General features: G+C 42.7%; 1 protein-coding gene across 4 annotated transcripts in view; it reads left to right on the forward strand.

The window, feature by feature from the left end:
- The window catches only part of pparda (peroxisome proliferator-activated receptor delta a), a 53,074-nt gene extending 29,394 nt beyond the window's left edge, over positions 1-23,680 (forward strand). For 2 of the 4 annotated variants that reach the window (XM_014167444.3, XM_045704994.2), the window contains exons 3-8: positions 1,447-1,598; positions 1,785-1,923; positions 2,056-2,276; positions 15,272-15,478; positions 20,087-20,330; positions 20,577-23,680. In XM_014167444.3, coding sequence (XP_014022919.1) covers positions 1,447-1,598; positions 1,785-1,923; positions 2,056-2,276; positions 15,272-15,478; positions 20,087-20,330; positions 20,577-20,824 — 1,211 coding nt within the window. In that variant the 3' untranslated portion in view covers positions 20,825-23,680. 4 annotated transcript variants of the gene reach the window in all.
- Positions 23,681-25,147: the final 1,467 nt, after the last annotated feature.

Genomic DNA, 25,147 nt, shown 5'->3' on the forward strand with positions numbered 1-25,147 from the left:
TAAAAGTTACGATACTTTTACTGAAGTCATTTTCTATTAAGGTGAGTCACCCAGTAAAATACCAGAGCAAAAGTCTAAGTATTTGGTTTTAAATATACTTCAGTATCAAAAGCAGCCAGGGCCACACCAACACTGACATTATTTACAAGCAAAGCATTTGTTTAGTTAGTCCGCCAGATCAGAGGAAGTAGGGATGACCAGGTTTGTTCTCTTGATAAGTGTGTGAATTTGACCATTGTGGGTGTCAAGGAAAATGTTTGGAGTAAAAAGTACATTATTTTCTTTAGGAATGTAATGAAGTAAAAGTAGTCAAAAATATAAATGGTAAAGTAAAAAACCTCCAAAAACGATTTAAGTAGTACTTTAAAGTAGTTTTACAGCACTGCATATACACATATAGAAACATACACATAAACGCGCGCAAGTGCACCCACGCCAAGCTCCCATTGCACATAACAGTGGTGGAAAAAGTACCCAATTGTCATACTTGAGTAAAAGTAAAGGTACCTTAATAGAAAATGACTCTAGTAAAAGTGAAAGTCACCCAGTAAAATACTACTTGAGTAAAAGCATAAAAGTATTTGGTTTTAAATACAGTTAAGTATCAAAAGTAAATGTAATTGCTGAAATATACTTAACAATCAAAAGTAAAAGTATATCATATTTTAAAATTCATTATATAAAGCTAACAAGACGGCACCATTTTCTTAATTTTTTAATATTTTTTTTATTTACGGATACCCAGAGGCATGCGCCAACACTCAGACTACATTTACAAAATAATCATTTGTGTTTAGTGAGTCCGCCAGATCAGAGGCAGTAGGGATGACCAGGGATGTTCTCTTGATAAGTATGTGAATTATAAAACATTTCTGTCCTGCTAAGCATCCAAAATGTAACGAGTACTTTTGGGTGTCAGGGAAAATGTATGGAGTAAAAAGTACATTATTTTAGTGAAGTAAAAATATCAATAGTAAAGTACAGATACCCCCAAAAACTACTGAAATAGTACTTTAAGGTGTTTTTACTTAAGTACTTTAATCACTGCACATATACATAACATTGTTGAGGTAGCGTTGGTAAATGTACATATAGCCCAGTGATTCACGCAAAGCCATAAATATACTGTCCAGACTGGTGGCACCAACATTACCTTTAACATTTTTAGTCTGACTCCAGTGTCATCCTTATCTCACTTCCATCTCTTTACAGTCACTCCAGTATTACAGACAAATGCTTTCATATTACACACATTTCCATGTGGATTGCTAACTATATGAATAATTAAACTGTTCAGTAGTCCCAAATATAATACAAGTACATTTATATGACAAGATGTTCCTTGTCTGGTAATGTGATCAGGAGAAACTCCTGTCCCTAGGTTAAGTCAGTCAGGGATTCGGGGCTTTAGAATAACAGAACCTTCCCTTGTCTATCTTTCTCCAGATCTGTCCCAGACGTCGTCTCCATCGCTGTCGGACCAACTCCTCCTGGGTCGAGAGGATGTGACGGGGGCCGGGATCAATGTGGAATGTCGTATCTGTGGAGACAAGGCCTCGGGGTTCCACTATGGAGTACACGCCTGTGAGGGTTGCAAGGTGAGGAAGCAGGGATTGAAGGGATGGGAAGATCCCAGGAGGCTCCCAGAATGTGTTACATAAAATGTATTGGAGCAGCTTTTTGCATAATTTATAAACTGTAAAGTCTACTGCTCTATATATCTAATAAACCCTTTCTCACAGTTTTTTCTTTCTTCCCCCCTCTACTGTCTCGGTTTCTCTCAGGGGTTTTTCCGGCGGACCATCCGTATGAAGCTGGAGTACGAGCGCTGTGAGCGCAGCTGTAAGATCCAGAAGAAGAGCAGAAACAAGTGCCAGTACTGCCGCTTCCAGAAGTGCCTGCTGCTGGGCATGTCCCATGACGGTGAGACACAACCACCTTCCTATTCTCACATGTTTACTGGAGAAAGTGGGGGATGTACCCCATCAGTGAGTATTTGTGAGTATCCCCAATTTATGGATGCAGACTAAAATTTGTTTTCCTGCTTGTTCCCAGCGATCCGGTATGGCCGCATGCCGGAGGCAGAGAAGAGGAAGCTGGTGGCGGGCCTCCTGGCGGGAGAGAGAGCCCCGACCACCAACCCCAATGGCTCGGATCTCAAATCCCTGGCCAAGGAGGTCAACAACGCCTATCTGAAAAACCTCAACATGACCAAGAAGAAGGCTCGCAGCATCCTCACCGGCAAGACCAGCTCCAGCCCAGTAGAGTATCCATATGTAAATGAAATATTCTGAACAGAAATATAAATGCAACAATTTGTTACAATTTAAGTGAGTTACAGTTCAAGGAAATCAGTCAATTGAAGTAAATTTATTAGGCCCTAATCTAGGGATTTCACATGAGTGGGCCTGGGAGGGCGTAGGCCCAACCACTGGTTGGTCGTACTGCCAAATTCTCCAAAATGACGTTGGAGGTGGCTTATGGTAGTAGAGAAATTAAAATGTCATTATCTGGCAACAGTCCAGGAGACATTTGTGGCGTTGTGTGACAAAACTGCACATTTTAGAGTGGCCTTTTATTGTTCACAGCACAAGGTGCACAGGTGTAATGATCATGCCATTTAATCAGCTTCTTGATATACCACACCTGTCAGGTGGCTGGATTATTTTGGCAAAGGAGAAATGCTCACTAACAGGAATGTAAACAAATTTGGGCACAAAATTTGAGAGATATAAGCTTTTTTTATTTTCTTTCAGCTCATGAAACATGGGACCAACACTTGCGTCTATATTTTTGTTCACTATACAGTGAGGGAAAAAGTATTTGATCCTCTGCTGATTCTGTACGTTTGTCCACTGACAAAGAAATTATCAGTCTATAATTTCAATGGTAGGTTTATTTGAACAGTGAGAGACAGAATAACCACAAAACAATCCAGAAAAACGCATGTCAAAAATGTTATAAATTGATTTGCATTTTGCATTAGGAGGGCTCTTAAAGGGAGTGCTCCTAATCTCAGTTTGTTACCTGTATAAAAGACACCTGTCCACAGAAGCAATCAATCAATCAGATTCCAAACTCTCCACCATGGCCAAGACCAAAGAGCTCTCCAAGGATGTCAGGGACAAGATTGTAGACCTACATAAGGCTGGAATGGGCTACAAGACCATCGCCAAGCAGCTTGGTGAGAAGGTGACAACAGTTGGTGCGATTATTCGCAAATGGAAGAAACACAAAAGAACTGTCAATCTCCCTCGGCCTGGGGCTCCATGCAAGATCTCACCTTGTGGAGTTGCAATGATCATGAGAACAGTGAGGAATCAGCCCAGAACTACACGGGAAGATCTGGTCAATGATCTCAAGGCAGCTGGGACCATAGTCACCAAGAAAACAATTGGTAAAACACTACGCCGTGAAGAACTGAAATCCTGCAGCGCCCGCAAGGTCCCCCTGCTCAAGAAAGCACATATACATGCCCGTCTGAAGTTTGCCAATGAACATCTGAATGATTCAGAGGACAACTGGGTGAAAGTGTTGTGGTCAGATTAGAGGTCGACCGATTTATGATTTTTCAACGCCGATACAGATTATTGGAGGACCAAAAAAAGCCGATACCGATTAAACGGCCTAATTTTTTATTTATTTGTAATAATGACAATTACAACAATACTGAATGAACACTTATTTTAACTTAATATAATACATCAATACAATCAATTTAGCCACAAATAAATAAAGAAACATGTTCAATTTGGTTTAAATAATGCAAAAACAAAGTGTTGGAGAAGAAAGTAAAAGTGCAATATGTGCCATGTAAAAAAGCTAACGTTTAAGTTCCTTGCTCAGAACATGAGAACATATGAAAGCTGGTGGTTCCTTTTAACATGAGTCTTCAATATTCCCAGGTAAGATGTTTTAGGTTGTAGTTATTATAGGACTGTTTCTCTCTATACGATTTGTATTTCATATGCCTTTGACTATTGGATGTTCTTATAGGCACTTTAGTATTGCCAGTGTAACAGTATAGCTTCCGTCCCTCTCCTCGCTCCTACCTGGGCTCAAACCAGGAACACATCGACAACAGCCACCCTCGAAGCAGTGTTACCCATGCAGAGCAAGGGGAACAACTACTCCAAGTCTCAGAGCGAGTGACGTTTGAAACGCTATTAGCGCGCACCCGCTAACTAGCTAGCCATTTCACATCGGTTACACCAGCCTAATCTTGGGAGTTGACAGGCTTGAAGTCATAAACAGCGCAATGCATTGCGAAGGGCTGCTGGCAAAACGCACGAAAGTGCTGTATGAATGAATGCTTACGAGCCTGCTGGTGCCTACCATCGCTCAGTCAGACAGCTCTATCAAATCATAGACTTAATTATAACATAATAACACACAGAAATACGAGCCTTAGGTCATTAATATGGTCGAATCCGGAAACTATCATCTCGAAAACAAAATGTTATTCCTGTTACATTGCACAACCTTCAATGTTATGTCATAATTACGTAGAATTCTGGCCCAAACTGTTGCATATACCCTGACTGCATGCAATGAATGCAAAATGACACAATTTCACCTGGTTAATATTGCCTGCTAACCTGGATTTCTTTTAGCTAAATATGCCAGTTTAAAAATATATACTTCTGTGTATTGTTTTTAAGAAAGGCATTGATGTTTATGGTTAGGTACAGTCGTGCAACGATTGTTCTTTTTTCGCAAATGCGCTTTTGTTAAATCATCCCCCGTTTGGCGAAGTCGGCTGTCTTTGTTAGGAAGAAATAGTCTTCACAGTTCGCAACGAGCCAGGCGGCCCAAACTGCTGCATATACCCTGACTCTGTTTGCAAGAGATGTGACACATTTTCCCTAGTTAAAAGAAATTCATGTTAGCAGGCAATATTAACTAAATATGCAGGTTTAAAAATATATACTTGTGTGTTGATTTTAAAGGCATTGATGTTTATGGTTGGAGCAACGTGTACCTAAGCGATTATATGCAACGCAGGACAGACTAGATAAACTAGTAATATCATCAACCATGTGTAGTTAACTAGTGATTATGATTGATTGATTGTTTTTTATAAGATAAGTTTAATGCTAGCTAGCAACTTACCTTGGCTTCTTACTGCATTCGCGTAACAGGCAGGCTCCTCGTGGAGTGCAATGTGAAGCAGGTGGTTAGAGCATTGGACTAGTTAACCGAAAGGTTGCAAGATTGAATCCCTGAGCTGACATGGTAAAAATCTGTCGTTCTGCCCCTGAACAAGGCAGTTAACCCACCGTTCCTAGGCCATCATTGAAAATAAGAATGTGTTCTTAACTGACTTGCCTAGTTAAATAAAGGTCAAAAAATAATAATAATAATAATCGGCCAAATCGGCGTCCAAAAATACCGATTTCCGATTGTTATGAAAACTTGAAATTGGCCCTAATTAATCGGCCTTTCCGATTAATCGGTCGACCTCTAGGTCAGATGAGACCAAAATGGAGCTCTTTGGCATCAACTCAACTCGCCGTGTTTGGAGGAGGAGGAATGCTGCCTATGACCCAAAGAACATCATCCCCGCCGTCAAACATGGAGGTTTGAAACATGCTTTGGGGGGGATTTCTGCTAATGGGACAGGACAACTTCACCGCATCAAAGGGACAATGGACGGGGCCATGTACCGTCAAATCTTGGGTGAGAACCTCCTTCCCTCAGCCAGGGCATTGAAAAATGGGTTGTGGATGGGTATTCCAGCATGTCAATGACCCAAAACACACGGCCAAGGCAACAAAGGAGTGGCTCAAGAAGAAGCACATTAAGGTCCTGGAGTGGCCTAGACAGTCTCCAGACCTTAATCCCATAGAAAATCTGTGGAGGGAGCTGAAGGTTCTAGTTGCCAAACGTCAGCCTCGAAACCTTAATGACTTTGAGAAGATCTGCAAAGAGGAGTGGAACAAAATCCCTCCTGAGCTGTGTGCAAACCTGGTGGCCAACTACAAGAAACGTCTGACCTCTGTGATTGCCAACAAGGGTTTTTGCCACCAAGTACTAAGTCATGTTTTTGAGAAGGGTCAAATACTTATTTCCCTCATTAAAATGCAAATCAATTCATAACATTTTTGACATGCGTTTTTCAGGATTCTTTTGTTGTTATTCTGTCTCACTGTTCAAATAAACCTACCATTAAAATGATAGACTGATCATTTCTTTGTCAGTGGGCAAACGTACAAAATCAGCAAGGGATCAAATACTTTTTCCCCTCACTGTACATATAATACTTTAACACCAGCTCCATACCCTTTCCATATGTAAATATTATACATTTTATATATTAACTTCAGTTCCAGCGTCATGCAGTACAGACACATAATAGTTAAACACCATCTGTAGCCCAGTACTGTGTATACATATTCTGCATACTGACTATAAAACATATGTTACCTTTAAACCAGCTCCGATTTTCATCTGTATTGACCTCCAGAGTTGATGTCTGTATCTAATGGGGGTCTAATCTAATTAGCATAATTGTAAAAATCCCCATCAAAATCTGTCAATTTAATCTAGAGATATCTGTTTGTGCATGGGCTGCGTCTCAACCCACTGCATCTGCCTATGTCGCCTTCCGCATCTGTGGTGAAAGGTGGCAAAGTGAGAGACGTGTTTGTCAGACCATGAGACATCCCAAATATCTGTGTTCTCACAAAAACGTCTGTTGCGTCTGAACGCTCCCATGAACACGATGGTGTTCTCGTTTTGCTTTACGGCCCCCACAAGCCTCACGGGATTGATCTGAAGTTGGTACATCCGATCTGCCAACTTCTGTCTGAACCGTTTGGGCTACACACTAATATGACCCCTCTGTGGAAAGGCAAGTCTCTCATGAACATGTTGGTTGTTTTGCTCTTGGATGCTTCACAAGACTAGTCTGAATGGAAAGATTCATGGAAGTACAGTGCATTCAGAAAGTATTCAGACCCCTTGATTTTTTCCACATTTTGTTACGTTACAGCCTTCTTCTAAGCCGGATTAAGTTGTTTTTTTCCCCTCATCAATCTACACACAATACCCCATAATGGAAATGCAAAAACAGGTTTTTATAGATTTTTGCAAATTTATAAAAAATAGAAAACTGAAATCACATTTACATAGGTATTCAGACCCTTTACTCAGTACTTTGTTGAAGCTCCTTTGACAGTGATTACAGCCTCAAGTCTTCTTGGGTATGATGCTAAAAGCTTGGCACACCTGTATTTGGGGAGTTTCTCCCATTCTTCTCTGTAGATCCTCTCAAGCGCCGTCATGTTGGATGGGGAGCGCGCTATTTTCAGGTCTTTTCAGAGATGTTCGATCGGGTTCAAGTCCGGGCTCTGACTGTGCCACTCAAGGACATTCAGAGACTTGTCCCGAAGCCACTCCTGCGTTGTCTTGGCTGTATGCTTAGGGTAGTTATCCTGTTGGAAGGTAAACCTTTGCCACAGTCTGAGGTCCTGAGTGCTCTGGAGCAGGTTTTCATCAAGGATCTCTGTACTTTGCTCCGTTCATCTTTCCCTCCATTCTGACTAGTCTCCCAGTCCCTGCCGCTGAAAAACATCCCCTCTTGGCATTCAGGCCAAAGAGTTCAATCTTGGTTTCATCAGACCAGAGAATCTTCTTTCTCATGGTCTGAGAGTCCTTTAGGTGTTTTTTGGCAAATTCCAAGTGGGCTGTCATGTGCCTTTTACTGAGGAGTGGCTTCCGTCTGGCCACTCTACCATAAAGGCCTGATTGGTGGAGTGCTGCAGAGATTGTTGTCCTTCTGGAAGGTTCCCCCATCTCCACAGAGGAACTCTGGAGCTCTGTCAGAGTGACCATTGGGTTCTTGGTCACTTCCCTGACCAAGGCCCTTCTCCCCCGATTGCGCAGTTTGGCCAGCCAGCTCTAGGAAAAGATTTGGTGGTTCCAAACTTCTTCCATTTAAGAATGATGGAAGCCACTGTGTTCTTCGGGGACCTTTTAATGCTACAGAAATGTTTTGGTATTCTTCTCCAGATCTGTGCTTCAACACAATCTCGTCTCAGAGCTCTACAGACAATTCCTTTGACCTCATGGCTTGGTTTTTGCTCTGACATGCACTGTCAACTATGGGACCTTATATAGACAGGTGTGTGCCTTTCCAAATCATGTCCAATAAATTGAATTTATCACAGGTGGACTCCAATCAAGTTGTAGAAACATCTCAGGGGTTATAAATGGAAACAGGATGCACCTGAGCTCAATTTCGAGTCTCATAGCAAAGGTGTTGTATAGCACACTGTATTACTTATACAACTAATATAAGGACAGGACATGAGACGGGAGTAGAAATGAACGTGGGCATTGTTTAATGCGTTTCACAGGAAGAACATTACAAGCATTTCAACATAGGTAAGCGGGGGGGGGGGGGGGGGGGTTACAGGTGCCCTAAAGGGACAAAACTAGAATATCAATACACAACATATTCCTCCCCCTTTACCTTTGATGACTCATAAGGAAAAAGTAAATATTCACTGTTTTGCCTATTGTTTTCTTTTTAATATAAGTGCTCTTAATGTAAATAAATTAACTTTTCAGAATAACCTTTTCTAAACTAGGGATAGAGGGTAGACTGCCTCAGTCCCCAGACTTAACCCTGGGGTGTATTCTGCCCCAATGTCGGAGGTTAGTCTGAACTAACTAGTCAACCTGTCAGGGGGTCGTCTTTCTCTAGCAGGGTAATGAAGACGTACAGGTGAGTCTACAGTCACATTATCTCTGAGTCTGAGTGGTGATGGTGTATGCCCAGACTGGGGTGCAACAGTACACTGAGTAGGCACTCTGGCTGGTTCAGGTGAGTCTGGAGCACTTTCCACATTTGTAGGTTGCTGCAGTGGATGTTCAGGTGATAGCTCGTAGTCATGGTAGGTCTCCAGTAGCTGATCTTGGTTTGTCACTTGACATGAGTCATCTCTGAGGTTGGTTCCTGGCAACAGTTGATCCACGTGTCTCCTCCAAATGATGTTTTCCTGCGTGTGAACTGTGTAGGACACAGGCCCTGTTTGTGCAACCACTGTGGCTGGTATCCACTTTGGACCTTTGCAGTAGTTCCGAGCAAGAACTCTCTCTCCAGCTATGAAGCTTCTGTCTTTTGCTTTGGTCCGTCTCTCCACCTGTGCTCTCTGTTGTGTCTGTACAACCTGTTTCGTCTTTGGTGGTCTCAGGAGGTTGAGTCACGTGCGAAGCTGTCTTTTCATTATGGCTGACGCGGGTGCCAATTTGGTTGTAGCGTGGGGAGTGTTTCTGTAGGTTAACCTTTTAGGGACAGACGTTCCGCTAGCGGAACGCCTCACCAATATCCAATGGTAGAGCGTGGCGCGAAATACAAATACCTCAAATTTCTCAAACATATGACTATTTTACACCATTTTAAAGACAAGACTCTGATTAATCTAACCACATTGTCCGATTTCAAAAAGGCTTTACAGCGAAAGCAAAACATTAGATTGTCAGGAGAGTACCCTGCCAAAAATAATCACACAGCCATTTTCAAAGCAAGCATATATGTCACAAAAAAACAAAACCACAGCTAAATGCAGCACTAACCTTTGATGATCTTCACCAGATGACACTCCTAGGACATTGTTATACAATACATGCATGTTTTGTTCAATCAAGTTCATATTTATATAAAAAAAACAGCTTTTTACATTAGCATGTGATGTTCAGAACTAGCATACCCACCGCAAACTTCCGGTGAATTTACTAAATTACTCACGATAAACGTTCACAAAAAACATAATTATTTTAAGAATTATAGATACAGAACTCCTTTATGCAATCGCGGTGTCAGATTTTAAAATAGCTTTTCGGCGAAAGCACATTTTGCAATATTCTGAGTAGATAGCTCGGCCATCACAGGCTAGCTAATTTGACACCCACGAAGTTTGGTGCTCACTAAACTCAGAATTAGTATAAGAAAAATTGGATTACCTTTGCTGTTCTTCGTCAGAATGCACTCCCAGGACTTCTACTTCAACAACAAATGTTGTTTTGGTTCCAAATAATCCATAGTTATATTCAAATAGCTCCGTTTTGTTTGTGCGTTGAGGTCACTATCCGAAGGGTGACGCGCGAGCGCATTTCGTGACAGAAAATTTCAAAATATTCCATTACCGTACTTTGAAGCATGTCAAACGCTGTTTAAAATCAATTTTTATGCAATTTTTCTCGTAAAATAGCGATAATATTCCAACCGGGCGACGTTGTATTCATTCAAAGGCTGAAAGAAAAAAATGGAGTAGTCTCGTGGACGCGCATCTCCAGTGTCACTGTTCCCAGCCTGACCACTAACAAATACTCCTGCTGTTCTTCGCCCAGAGACTGCAGACACCCCATTACACTTTCTGGCACCTTCTGAGAGCCAATGAAAGCCTTAGAAAATGTCACGTTACAGCACAGATGCTGTATTTTTGATAGAGATGCTACAGAAGGACAATAAATTGTCAGACAGGGCACTTCCTGTATGGAATCTTCTCAGGTTTTGGCCTGCCATATGAGTTCTGTTATACTCACAGACACCATTCAAACAGTTTTAGAAACTTTAGGGTGTTTTCTATCCAAATCTACTAATTATATGCATATTCTAGTTTCTGGGCAGGAGTAGTAACCAGATTAAATCGGGTACGTTTTTCATCCGGCCGTGAAAATACTGCCCCCTATCCCAAACAGGTTAACAGGAAGGTGTTTAGACGCCTATTGAGGGAGTAGTTCCCTTGTGATGATTTTAAAGCTTGCTTCATCGTTTGGACAAACCTTTCAGCGAGGCCGTTCGTTGCAGGGTGATACGGCGTTGACCTAATGTGCTGAATTCCATTTGCTTCCATGACTGACCGGAACTCTTCAGACACCAGTTGGGGGCCATTATGAGTAACGAGTTGCGTTGGCAAGCCAAAGCGACTGAAGATTGACCATAGCTCTTCGATGGTTCTCTCCGCTGAGGTGCTCTTCATCACTGTGACCTCAGGCCATTTGCTGTGTGCGTCAACTACGACTAAGAACATACGATCCTCCAGTGGGCCTGCATAGTCTATGTGAACTCACTGCCAAGGCTCCTCTGGGAAGTCCCATGGGTGTAATGGCGCTAGCTGAGGCATGTTCCTCATCTTTTGACATGCAGAACATGACTTGACCTTGTCTTCGATAGCTGCGTCCAGACCTGGCCACCAAAAGTAGCTGCGTGCAATCTCCTTCATTTGCACCATGCCACAGTGCCCTGAATGGAGTTCTTCAAGCACCTGCCTTCTCAGTGGCGGCGGTATGATGACTCGAAAACCTCATAGCAAGCATCCAAACTGAACTGTGAGCTCGTTTCTCCTCACTAGGTAAGGTTGTAGGCTGTCCGAAATCTCTCCGAAATCTCTCCTTCTTTTCCACGAGTGACCTCAACCTCAGACATCACTGGATCAGTGTGGGTGAACTTTTTCACTTGAACAGATGTAACTGGGGCGTTTGTCACTTCCTTGAAGTAGAAGATTTCAGCCTGGGAGTGCTCAGTGTGTGCGACAGGTAAGGGAAGCCTTGAGAGGCCGTCTGCATTGCAGTGCTGCTCAGACCTTCTGTACTTGATATCGTACTGGTGAGCAGATAACAATAACGCCCATCGTTGCATGCGGCTGGCTGCAAGCGACGGAATGCCGGTGTGGGGACCAAAGATGGAGGTGAGGGGTCTATGGTCCGTCAGCAGTGTGAATTGTCGGCCAAACAGAAACTGATGACATTTCTTAACTCCAAACACAATGGCGAGTGCTTCACGCTCTATCTGTGCATAATTGCTCTCGGCTTTACTTAAGGTCCGTGATGCGAAAGCAATTGGCCTTTCTTCACCTGATGGCATGATGTGTGAGACAACTGCACCAACGCCATAAGGCGATGCATCACATGCCAACTGTAATGGCAAGTTGGTTTGTTAGAGCCTCTGACTGAGCTAAGGCTGTTTTCGCTTTCTTGAATGCCTCCTCACATCTGTCTGTCCACTTCCACTATTTGGTTTTGTTCAAAAGTTCATGCAGAGGCTTTAACATGTTAGCTAGGTTTGGCACAAACTTTGCGTAGTATGTCAGTAGTCCTAAGAATGATCTCAGCTGACTCACGTTCTGTGGGGATGGAGCTTCCACAACGGCCTTCACCTTCGATGGCGCCTTGTGGAGCCCCGAACTGTCGATGACGTGGCCCAGGTACTCAACAGAGGGATGGAAAAACTCACATTTGTCCTTCCGGACCCTTAGACCGTACTCCTCCAATCTCTGTAGTGTAGCGTTCAGGTTTCTCAGGTTCTCCTGCTCGTCTTTGCCGGTGATGAGTAGATCATCGAGGTAACATTGGACCCCAGTGAGCCCGCTCAGTATCTGGTCCATAGCTCTCTGAAACAAGGCCGGAGCTGAGGTGATTCCAAAAGGAAGCCTCCGGTACCTGTACAGTCCTTTGTGAGTCACTATGGTCAACAGTTCTTGTGACTCTTGGTCCACATGCTTCTGTAGATAGACTGATGTCAGGCCTATCTTACTGAATTTTTGTCCTCCAGCTAAACCAGAAAAGAGGTCGTCAGTGAGGGGTAGTTTTCAGTAGTCAAGACTGGATTACTGGTGACTTTGAAATCACCACAGAGTCTGAGTGATCCATCTTGTTTTATGACTGGAACAACGGGTGTAGTCCATTCACTAACATTCACTGGATCCAATACTCCACTCTCGACTAGTCTGTTTAGCTCAATTTCAACTTTTGGTTTTATGGCGTATGGGACAGGTCTAGCTTTGAAGCATTTTGGCTTGCTGTCTGGTTTCACGCTCAGTTTAATTGTTATGTCCTTCATACTGCCAAGGTCTCCTTTGAACATATCCTCGTGTTTCCTCAATATCCCTTGTAGGTTAGGTTTGTGTCCTCTTTTGCAACCATGTGAATTTCCTGCCAGTTAGGTTTGATCTTTTCCAGCCATGTGTGTCCTAGCAATGCTGGATGGTTGCCTTTCACAATGTACAGTGGTAGCTTTACCTTCTGTTTGTTGAGCTCCACTGTAACAGTCACGCTTCCTCTCACTGGAACAATCTCACCGGTGTATGTTTTCAGCGTCATCTTTATCTTTGTGGGCTGTAGTGTGAGGTGATGTAGTTTCTCCTTGTATACAGCCTCAGACAGCAAAGATATGGCTGCTCCAGTGTCCACTTGCATCCGTACTGCGTTTCCATCCAGTAGCGGTGTCAACCAGTAGCCGTATCCATTGTCTGAAATTGACATAACATGCAAAGATTCTTCCCCTTCAGACAGGGTATCACTTTGTTCATCCTCTGTGTGCTCCATTTTATGCACTTTCTTTTTGTACTTCCTGAAGTCACTTTTCCTTTCTTCAGTACTTTTGTTTGATTGTGTCTTTTTTTGTTTTTACATGCACGTTCGCTGTGAGCCTTTTTTCCACAACTTCTGCAGTCTAAGTCTTTGCACCAACACTCCTCTGCTTGGTGACCTGGTTTCCCACAGCGATAGCATGGCTTGCCACGTCCTGTCTTGTTTTTTTAACCACATAGACACCTTATGCACTTTGGTCGATGCACTTAGCTGTTGTGCGTCTTTATTTGCCATTTCCATTAATGTACTCACTTCTATTGCTCTCTGCAATGTTAAGTTACTCTCAGTCAAAAGGTGTTTCTGAATTGCCTTGCTGCGCATGCCACACTAACCTATCACGTATAGTGTCACTCATTGATCGACCCAAATTCAGTGTTCAGATAACTGTTTCAATACAGCCACAAACTGTGAGATTGATTCCTCCTCCTCTTGATTTCTCTTATGAAACTGGAATCTCTCTGCGATTATCAGTGGTTTGGGAGAATAATGTCCTTTTAAGGTAGCCACAATTTCATCATATGATTTATCACCAGGTTTTTCAGGCGTTACTAGGCTGCGCAGTAGATTGAATGTTTTTCCTCCCATAACAGTCAAAAATGTTGGCACAACGATTTCTGCTTTAATTCCATTTGCCAACACAAAGTACTCAAAACGTTCTGTGTAAGAACTCCTTTGTTCCACAGATTCATCAAATGTTCCTATATTTCCAATCAATGCAGACATTTTCGGTTTATTTCTCTTTCTCACACTTTTCAGACGGTCCCTTACACCAGACCCCTTATTTTTCTTCTTTCTTTTAACTCACGATGACTTCACTTTCTCCCGCAGCGAAACTCTTCCTATCCCTCGAGGCTCTCGTTGCCGTGACATCAAAAGCTAGCTAGCATCACTCAACTGGCTAGCTCCACAGGACATGAGACGGGAGTAGAAATTAACGTGGGCATTGTTTAATGCGTTTCACAGGAAGAACATTCCAAGCATTTCAACGTAGGTAAGCAAGGGGGGACAAAACTAGAATATCAATACACAAAAAAAGGGTCTGAATACTTACGTAAATAAGGTATTGCTGGTATAAATGTGTTTTTATTTTGTCATTATGGAGTATTATGTGTAGATAAGGGGGGGGGGGGGGGGGGGGGAGAGAGAATTTAATACATTTTAGAATAAGGCTGTAAAGTAACAAAATGTGGAAAAAGTCAAGGGGTCTGAATACTTTTCGAATGCACTGTATATATGGAGATAGTTTAGTGCCTAAAATAAGGAGTTATAAGAAAGATCAAGATTTTTTTTTATCTTATTTTTTGAAGGGACTCTGTTCATAAATTAAGCTGCATTTCTATGGGCTGATAGCAGTAAGGCCAAATTCAATGTTTCATCAAACAAAAATATTTTTTTCAGAAATGATACTTTAAGTCATTTCCATGCACTTCAATTGTGTCCATGGCCTTTTTGATTCTGTAATTTCAATCAACACTAATTGAAGCAACAGGCATGTAGCCTATACTCTAGAATGGCAGTCTGAGGCACAGGAGCACCAAGGTGCACAGCTGCACTAAAACTTCACTTCTGTTCACACTGCCTAGCTCTCCAGTAGTGTTGGTTGTCTAGCAGCTGTGTATAAACTTGTGGTAAAAATCCTGGTTGTCTCAAGGCCTTATCACTGTTGTGTCTGAGACGGGAAGGACAGGGGAACAGGCCAAAATGTCAGTGTCACCATTGATTTATAGGCTGGCTGTATGCAACCACTGTTCCTTCCTATCAGTGTATCTTCCTAAACCAGGCACAGACAGAATGCAATTTCCAGTGAAAAGTCTGTTACTGTTATTATACTTCTATTTTTTAACTAAAAAACTTCTCTCACCCTTACTTTTTCTTTTCTCTCCCCCCTTTGCAGCCCTTTGTGATTCACGACATGGACTCCTTGTGCCAGGCTGAGAATGGGCTGGTGTGGAAACAGCTGATCAACGGTACGACCCCCAACAAGGAGATAGGGGTACACGTGTTCTACCGCTGCCAGTGCACCACGGTGGAGACGGTCAGGGAGCTCACTGAGTTTGCCAAGAGCATCCCCGGCTTCGTAGACCTCTTCCTCAATGACCAGGTATATACAGCAACACTACATTCAATCAAATCGTTAATCAAAAGTTTTGTTGTCCAAGTTGGAAGTTATTGTACAGCCAGGAATTGTGTATATATAGCAAGCTATGATATATTTAACCAATAAGGCCAGAGGTGGTGTGGTATATTGGCCATTATAAACCGGGTCATTTGGGTCCTGGAGGCTGATTGGCTGAAACAGTATTTCAGCTGTTTGTGCATGTAAGACAATCAGGGTTTCTGTTAGAAAAATGTGGCGCTGGAGAACGTGACCGGAAAGATTTTAATTTACAGGCCATTTAAGAAATACATTGCTCAAAAAAATAAAGAGAACACTTAACAACACAATGTAACTCCAAGTCAATCACACTTCTGTGAAATCAAACTGTCCGCTTAGGAAGCAACACTGATTGACAATAAATTTCACATGCTGTTGTGCAAATGGAATAGACAACAGGTGGAAATTATAGGCAATTAGCAAGACACCCCCAATAAAGGAGTGGTTCTGCAGGTGGTGACCACAGACCACTTCTCAGTTCCTATGCTTCCTGGCTGATGTTTTGGTCACTTTTGAATGCTGGCGGTGCTTTCACTCTAGTGGTAGCATGAGACGGAGTCTACAACCCACACAAGTGGCTCAGGTAGTGCAGCTCATCCAGGATGGCACATCAATGCGAGCTGTGGCAAGAAGGTTTGCTGTGTCTGTCAGCGTAGTGTCCAGAGCATGGAGGCGCTACCAGGAGACAGGCCAGTACATCAGGAGACGTGGAGGAGGCCGTAGGAGGGCAACAACCCAGCAGCAGGACCTCTGCCTTTGTGCAAGGAGGAGCAGGAGGAGCACTGCCAGAGCCCTGCAAAATGACCTCCAGCAGGCCACAAATGTGCATGTGTCTGCTCAAACGGTCAGAAACAGACTCCATGAGGGTGGTATGAGGGCCCGACGTCCACAGGTGGGGGTTGTGCTTACAGCCCAACACCGTGCAGGACGTTTGGCATTTGCCAGAGAACACCAAGATTGGCAAATTCGCCACTGGCACCCTGTGCTCTTCACAGATGAAAGCAGGTTCACACTGAGCACATGTGACAGACGTGACAGAGTCTGGAGACGCCGTGGAGAACGTTCTGCTGTCTGCAACATCCTCCAGCATGACCGGTTTGGCGGTGGGTCAGTCATGGTGTGGGGTGGCATTTCTTTGGGGGGCCGCACAGCCCTCCATGTGCTCGCCAGAGGTAGCCTGACTGCCATTAGGTACCGAGATGAGATCCTCAGACCCCTTGTGAGACCATATGCTGGTACGGTTGGCCCTGGGTTCTTCCTAATGCAAGACAATGCTAGACCTCATGTGGCTGGAGTGTGTCAGCAGTTCCTGCAAGAGGAAGGCATTGATGCTATGGACTGGCCCACCTGTTTCCCAGACCTGAATCCAATTGAGCACATCTGGGACATCATGTCTCGCTCCATCCACCAACGCCACGTTGCACCACAGACTGTCCAGGAGTTGGCGGATGCTTTAGTCCAGGTCTGGGAGGAGATCCCTCAGGAGACCATCCGCCACCTCATCAGGAGCATGCCCAGGCGTTGTAGGGAGGTCATACAGGCACGTGGAGGCCACACACACTACTGAGCCTCATTTTGACTTGTTTTAAGGACATTACATCAAAGTTGGATCAGCCTGTAGTGTGGTTTTCCACTTTAATTTTGAGTGTGACTCCAAATCCAGACCTCCATGGGTTGATAAATTGGATTTCCATTGATTATTTTTGTGTGATTTTGTTGTCAGCACATTCAACTATGTAAAGAAAAGAGTATTTAATAAGATTATTTCATTCATTCAGATCTAGGATATGTTATTTTAGTGTTCCCTTTATTTTTTTGAGCAGTGTATAACAGACCAAAATGCATTGGGTGCATAACCCATCAGGGCATCCATGGTGCTCAGAATGACAGTCACATTTAGATTATGGTAATGCATCTTAATAGATCATGCAATTTATGTAATGAAGCAGCCAATAAAACATTATTTGTTAAACATTTTAAAAAATGCAATTCGGTGGAGAACACCATTCTAAACAGTGCACTTGATAGTGGTTGCATGTGTGACAGATGAATATCTCTGTTAGAAACTTAGGGGGAATCTAAAGATACAACAACTAGGATGGTTTGCTAATATGACTAGGATTGTGCCTTTGGCTAATGGACAATTAATTAAAGTTAATATGAAATCCAATAGAACAGGAGAGAAATGGCATAGTTGTGGGTCCAAAAGGGAAGTAAGTGGAAATACATTTTCCAAAATTATATAATTACTCCAGTCTATACAGAAATAAATAAAATATTTAACCAGAAAGCATGACTTAGCCACAAAAGAATCGAGGATCATTAGCTTCCTTAAAAATATTGCTATGGATTGTTTCAATGGCTGGTGATCTCACATTTGTTGACTTTTAACTTTTTAGTTTTTATTATTTTAATGCTGATTTGTATGATTAATCACGTGAATTATTTTGATAAATGAAAATGTTATAATTTAAATGAAACTGTTCCATGAAAATGTGCATATGGAAATCATAACTGTCACAGAACAGTAGAAATTGTAGGAAAAATTGTAAGCTTACCCAAACATGAAACTCACACGCCACCTATGAAGTCTTTTTAAAATAATTGCCTCCAGGTTTCCATGGTCAGATTTTGACTATAGGCAACTTTGAAGCAAGGTAAGGTAAGACATGCCTCATATTAGGAAATAAAACATTCCGGTTTCAAACAATCAAGTATGTGTGGTGGGGATGATAGAGCCCAAATTAATACAACTGTTCATTAAAAAAAAAAAATGTAAAAGCAATGAGGCTGATGCAACAGATCAGAACGTTTAGCTTAAAATGTTGATCAACTATTAGGCTATTTCTTCACATTATAAGCGCAGCAATGCACATACGGAAGCCCAAATGTTCCAAAAAGCAATTAGTGGGAAAACACCATTCTCCAAAGTGCATCGCAAATGTGAGCAGTTTCACATGGCGGAGATGAAAATAGCCTTTAGAAATGTAGAGGCAAGATCGAAAGATGCAACAACTAGCATGGGTTGTTAATATGACTAGGATTGTGTCTTTGGCTGCTGGAAAAAGAAAGTTGAGAACATGAGAGAAATATTGGTTTCAATGGCAAATAAGGAAGTGCTTATAAAATAATCCCCTTAACATTCCTGTGGTTGGAACACGGTAAGACATGCCTCATAAAATTACACAAAAAACATCCAGGTTTTAAACAATTAAGTTTATGGTTAAATAGTTTCAAAGTGTAGACTGCCTCTGCTCAGATTGTAAGGTGGGTGATGTTGCTGTGCACAACAGGCACTGGCCTTTCTCTGCTATCTGAACGAACAGTGCCTTGAGTATGACAGAATCAAGCCTTTAGACTTTAATATTAATTATCTCACGTTATATTTGTCAAACATGACTGGCGTTTAGCCTATATCTATGTAATTAAAAGTCTAATTAAAGTTTGACTACATTTTCAGGCGCCTCCCTCCTGTCAGCATCGGTCTGGACATGAGACTGTAGCCTATCACCTACACTTTGACATGTAGGCTTATTATGTATGTATTGGGCTCCCAAGTGGCCCAGTGGTCTAAGGCACTGCATCTCAGTGCCGTCCCTTGTTCGAATCCAGGCTGCATCACATCCGGCCGTGATTGGGAGTTCCATAGGGCTGCGCACAATTGGTTGGGTTTGGCCGGGGTAGGCCGTCATTGTAAATAGGAATTTGTTCTTCAAATCAAATTTTATTGCTCACATGGTAAGCAGATGTTAAAGTGAGTGTAGCGAAATGCTTGTTCCTAAGGATTCGGAAGCGAGGCGACAATCTGTCGGCGCCACCTTGCTCTTAACTGACTTGCCAAGTTAATTAAAGGTTAAATAAAAAAATATTAACATTAACATACACTTATGTTTTTCTTAACAGAATAGCTAGTGTTTTTTGGTTTTCAGATCAATTTAATTGGCTATATTGGTTAATGGCCTTGGTGCCCTGGCAGACCTTGGCCCTAAAATCACTAAATGTTATATATATAAATAAAATATATCTCACACACGCACAGCTAGAATGCTGTTTCAACCAATCAGCGTTCAGGACCCAAACTACTATAATATAACATATAGAACGTGTATACAGTGCATTCCCAAAGTATTGACTTTTTCCACGTTCTGTTACGTTACAGCCTTAATCTAAAATGCTTTTCCCCCCATCAATCTACACCCAATACTGCATCATGACAAAGCAAAAACAGTTTTTTTTGTTGATAATGTTTAAAAAAATAAAAACTGATATCACAATTAAATAAGTATTCAGACCCTTTGTTATGAGACTCGAAAATGTATACATCTTCTATGTTCTAAAAACCTGTTTTCGCTTTGCCATTATGGGGTATTGTGTGTAGATCGATGAGAAATGTTTTATTAAATCCATTTTAGAATAAGGCTCTAATGTAACAGAATGTGGAAAAAGTCAAGGGGTCTAAATACTTTCCAAATGCAGTGTACATACTTGGCATAAGCAAAGAGTTGAGATATCAGGCGATGATAATCAGGCTGTGGTTCTCCCTCCCCCCACCAGGTGACGCTGCTGAAGTACGGCGTGCATGAGGCCATCTTCGCCATGCTGCCCTCGCTCATGAACAAGGACGGGTTGCTGGTGGCCAACGGGAAGGGCTTTGTGACCCGGGAGTTCCTGCGCAGCCTGCGGCGCCCCTTCAGCGAGATCATGGAGCCCAAGTTTGAGTTTGCGGTCAAGTTCAACGCCCTGGAGCTGGATGACAGTGACCTGGCCCTGTTCGTGGCCGCCATCATTCTTTGTGGAGGTATGTGCAGATTCTATACTGGTGCTACCGGGAAAACTCATTACTGTACTACCACAATACACTGTCCTAATAACCCTAACCCCTCTACTATCATCAGAAGCCTAAGGTAACTAAGAAAAGCTGAGGTTAGTGCTAAAATATAAGTTTGTTTTCTACCAGTTGACAGATACTTACCTCCCTCTCCCCATTCCTTTTCTCGCCCCTCCTCTCCTCTTCCCATCCTTTCCCTCTCTCTCCTCCTGTCAGACCGTCCGGGGCTGATAAACATCAAGCAGGTGGAGGAGATTCAGGACAGCATCCTGCAGGCCCTGGACCAGCACCTGCTGGCCAACCACACTGACTCAAAGTACCTTTTCCCCAAGCTGCTCAACAAGATGGCCGACCTGCGCCAGCTGGTCACTGAGAACGCCATGCTGGTCCAGAAGATCAAGAAGACAGAGTCAGAGACTTCGCTGCACCCGCTGCTGCAGGAGATCTACAAGGACATGTACTGACTGGACTGGTTTAGCTTCCTAGTACAGCAGCAGTGTTCACTCACTCCTGGTTTCTGGGATTGGGAGTCACAGGGAGTGCATGTTTTTGTTCCAGCCCAGCATTAACACACTATTCACCTCATCAGCCAATCAACCATGACCTTGATCAGTTGAATCAGGTGTGTCAGCGTTTATTCTGGAAACGCTGGCTGGTGGGAGTTAGAACTATGTATATGTAGCTGCACACTCTTGTTCAGATGCAATTGATTGATTATAAATCACCGTAGTTTGGGCAGCAAGTTGCTTTCATCATCACGTCTCTTGACTGTCTCTGGACTGTACGAATGACATGTACTGACCTGGAATGGAGCAAGAGACTGATGGGAGACATACAGAGTAACATACACCCTGCCACATATTAAACGTGTGTGAGTGTTTGGGTGCCCGAAATAGAAGGTGATTTGAGCTGTTTCAAGTGGATGCTGTTGTATAGCAGGCCTTTAACTGTGGTTGGACAGGACTGATGCGGTTGAAGGGCTTGTAGTGTCCTGCTCTGAATGTGGTGAAGGTGCAGTGTCGAGGTATTCATTTCCAGGAGAATACCAAACAGCTCATCAACCAACGCCACAACAAAACCAAGACTCCTCTTTTCCCCCTAAATGTTACAAGGATGATCAGCGTTGCTCTTTTTATACAACAGATTTTTGTAGTCTCTCCCGATGCGCAGTGTTTTTTACAACAGTCAACACATTCTTAACCCTGCGGTTCAGGGTCATTACCAGACTTTGTTCTGCCATTGTTTGTGTTACAAACTTCCTGAGAAGTCGTGATGCTGATATTCAGAAAAATGCTGGTTCTGCTTGCCTCTACAAATGAGGGTTGTCGGCAACCATAGGTGTCCCCTGACGGTCCGTCCCTACCATCCCATCCTAAGGCCATAACACTGGGATAAGCTATCACCAAACCCCCCCTTAGCTCTCCTTTCCACATATGTATTAATTCACACCCCTCAACCTCCCACTGATCTAATCATAAAATGGTTTGGATTTGTTTGATAACTCACAGTCCCGGGTTCGAAGAACCTCCTTTCTGTGCTAGTGAACAAAATCCATCGTCACACCCCCAGAGAATGTGTGATAGTAGGAGCTGTGATTTTGTGTATGCCTTTTATATATGAATCTCCTCCATTTGAGGTCCACCCCCAGCCCTTCTCCTCCTGTTAGACCAGGAAGCACACACAGTCCAGTCAGTCTCACTTTTCAATGGACACATACATTTATAGATTCTTACAACATCCTAACCTCAATACCTTTTGTTTTCTTTTGTGTACAACTGATGGGTCTAAAACCATGGGATGATGCTGTGTTGTCATACTGTGAAGGTGAACCTGATCAGGGTGTCTGTATAAGACGTTTTGAATGCCTGATTTTACTTATGTTTACTTAATTATGTATAATTGAAGTATGGTATGTATATATTTTTTTCAGCCAGGTGGTGTTCTGTTAACTGCGCACAGTCAACAAGCCAAACTCTATCAGTACTTTTCTCATATTATGAGCTTCCCGCTTTCTTTCTTTTCCTCTCTTCTTATTCTTCCACTAAGTATGGTGCTATGGATTTGGCCAACTATCGCTCCCTCACGCAGTCGAACTTCAGACAGGGAATGACCCGTTCATAATACTTAGAGAAAAATGGATCCTTCTCCCTTGGTTCCTTCCTATCGCTTCTTCACTGATCTAAAAAGGCCCGGTCAAATGAAAGCAATACAGCAAAAGCTTCTGTAGTGCTTCCACCATATAGATTGTACCCATCTAGATCATGATCAATTGAAGGGAGTGAGTAAGCATTTGAAGAGTTGAAATACATGGCAACGGTCAAGAAATTACTTCTAGAAAATTACTTCTAGACAAGCCATCAGAATTCAGAGATGCATGGCAGCAGGGGGACCAATCTAAATTGCCATGCGAGGAAAAAGGTTTATCCTCATTCTTTTAGGTCAGCCAATTATGGTAACTGATGAAATACTGCACTTCCTACTGTACATAGCAATTATGTAAATTTTATGCAAAACAATGTATGTTTCTGTTTTTATTATTTTCTATATTGTGACATTAAAATTGCAAAAAAAGTGTATTCTAGCACGAGTAAGGGGAGGACATATGTGACTCCTTGCCTATACAGTAGAGAGGTTACAGATATCTCTTGAATAAGCGCTTTATTTCTGCTCACAGGGAGTTGATAAAGCACAAATGAGTGATCTGATGCTCACCTAACTGCAGAGACCGTTGAGACAATGATAATAATAAAGTGACAGTGTTGAACCACCTGTTCTGGTTAGTGTGCTGTATCCACTTGGAGTCAGTGTACCCTGGGGCGGATGGGGGGTCCTTTCTCTCCCTGTATTCATCTTTCTTTAATTCTCTTACCTTCTTCCTTTCTCTCAGTATGAATCATTTTATTTTCCTGCTTTTTTTTCTGGTGCCCCTAGAAATGTCATTGTCATGGACCGCCTGTGGGTAGTTATAATTACACATTTGATGTGTTCATAAACTTCTAGGGATTTTTTTTTAACTTTTCAGTTACTGAATAGAACAAGTTACAAAGAAATGTCAGCAAAGTAGTACTGCTGCATGAGAAAAAAGCTAAATTGTGTACATTTTTCTTTGAATCAATTGTTGTCTAATGATTTTATTTCTGCATACAAATGTTATGAGCACAACAGCACAGGTCTGAAATATTCTACGGTCTACCACAGCAATACTGTGCATTTAACATCTGTATAAACACCTGGTGTTAACCGTCTGAGGGAAAGTATAGGATTTCTACCTTTGGTATAGAACTTCCTATAAATGGTTGATTAAAAAACATTGGTTAATACTTTTGATGTGTTTTGCTTTCTTCTTACTTGTTCGACTACATGTGATGTTCTCGTTTTCAATTATTGGATAAAATCTCATATGTTAAATGTTTGACACATGTTTATCGTAATGTCAAGAACATCAACCAAATAAAGTGTCTCTGGTCAAAAGTAGTGCACTTTATTAGTTCTAGTGCATGTGTGAGAGCAAGATAAATAAAACCAATCCTCTCAAACTGGATGGGTCAGGTCTGTGTCTATCGACTGTCACGCGTTGGAAAGCCTGGCGGCCCCTGGCTTCCTTCCTGAGACAGCATTTCCTTTGAGGTGTGTGTGTGAACCCAGTGAGCGAGGCCATGAGTCTCAACAATCACCCCCCAGCCATTGTTTTTCACGGACAGGCTGGGCTCAGGCTGCGGTATCCAGCCTACATACAGATCAGTTCAATCAAACTTGAACTTGAATGGAGCCCACCGAGGGGAGGTATGGGTGGACCACTACATACAGTGTCCCTCTTCCTGTGAACCCTAACCTGACATCAGACTGTTATAGCCCCCCACTGCATTTGAATAGGAATGTGAGACTGTATAAGTTAGTGCATTGTTACGCACGCCTCTCGGAAGAGGGAACTCAACACCCTGCTACAACTCAACTCTCCGTGGTGTGAAAGAGGTATGGACTGTAGGTGTGAATAAGGATGACAAAAGGCAGTGAATACCGTTTACAGGGAATTTATTCCTTCGCACGGTAAGTTTGGGGAAATTCAGGAATCCATCCTGAAAGATACACATACAAATACACAAACCACAACACAGAAACTGGGGAACGTAACATGCCCACCACAAAAAATGCAAACATACAGTTTGCAATAACAAAAACCAACGCATCCCCAGTTACTAAACCCGTGATGGAGCATTGGCAACCACATTTGCCGAGCCCTTCACATAGGCTATCTGTACATTATATCCTTGTACAATCAGAGCCCACCGCATAAGGCGGCGGTTCTGATTGTACATTTGCTTCAAGAACACCAACGGATTATGGTCTGTGAAGACCATTACAGGCAAGGCACTGGAGCCAACATATACCTCAAAGAACTGTAAGGCTAGCAATAAAGCCAGCGTCTCTTGTTCAATGGTGGGGTACCTTGACTGACACAAGTTGAACTTACAGGAGAAGAAACTGACAGGCCGATCCACTCCATCTTCATCTTCCTGCAAGAGAACCGCACCCACCCCCACTATACTAGCATCTACCTCCAACTTAAAAGGTTTGTCAAAGTTGGCGGCGGCAAGCACTGGGCCACAACAAAGTAGCGCTATAGCGGACTCAAAAGCATAGTTACAGTCTTGGGACCACTTAAATGGTACCTTGGGACTAAGCAGAGATGAAAGGGGAGCTACTACCGTCGAGAAACCTTACAGAAAGTACGATAGTAACCTACCATCCCCAGGAATCTGCGCAACTGGCGGCGAGTCGTGGGAGCA

Source organism: Salmo salar, chromosome 22 (genome assembly GCF_965601325.2).
Source record: "Salmo salar chromosome 22, fSalSal1, whole genome shotgun sequence".
Classification (NCBI taxonomy): Eukaryota; Metazoa; Chordata; class Actinopteri; order Salmoniformes; family Salmonidae; genus Salmo; species Salmo salar.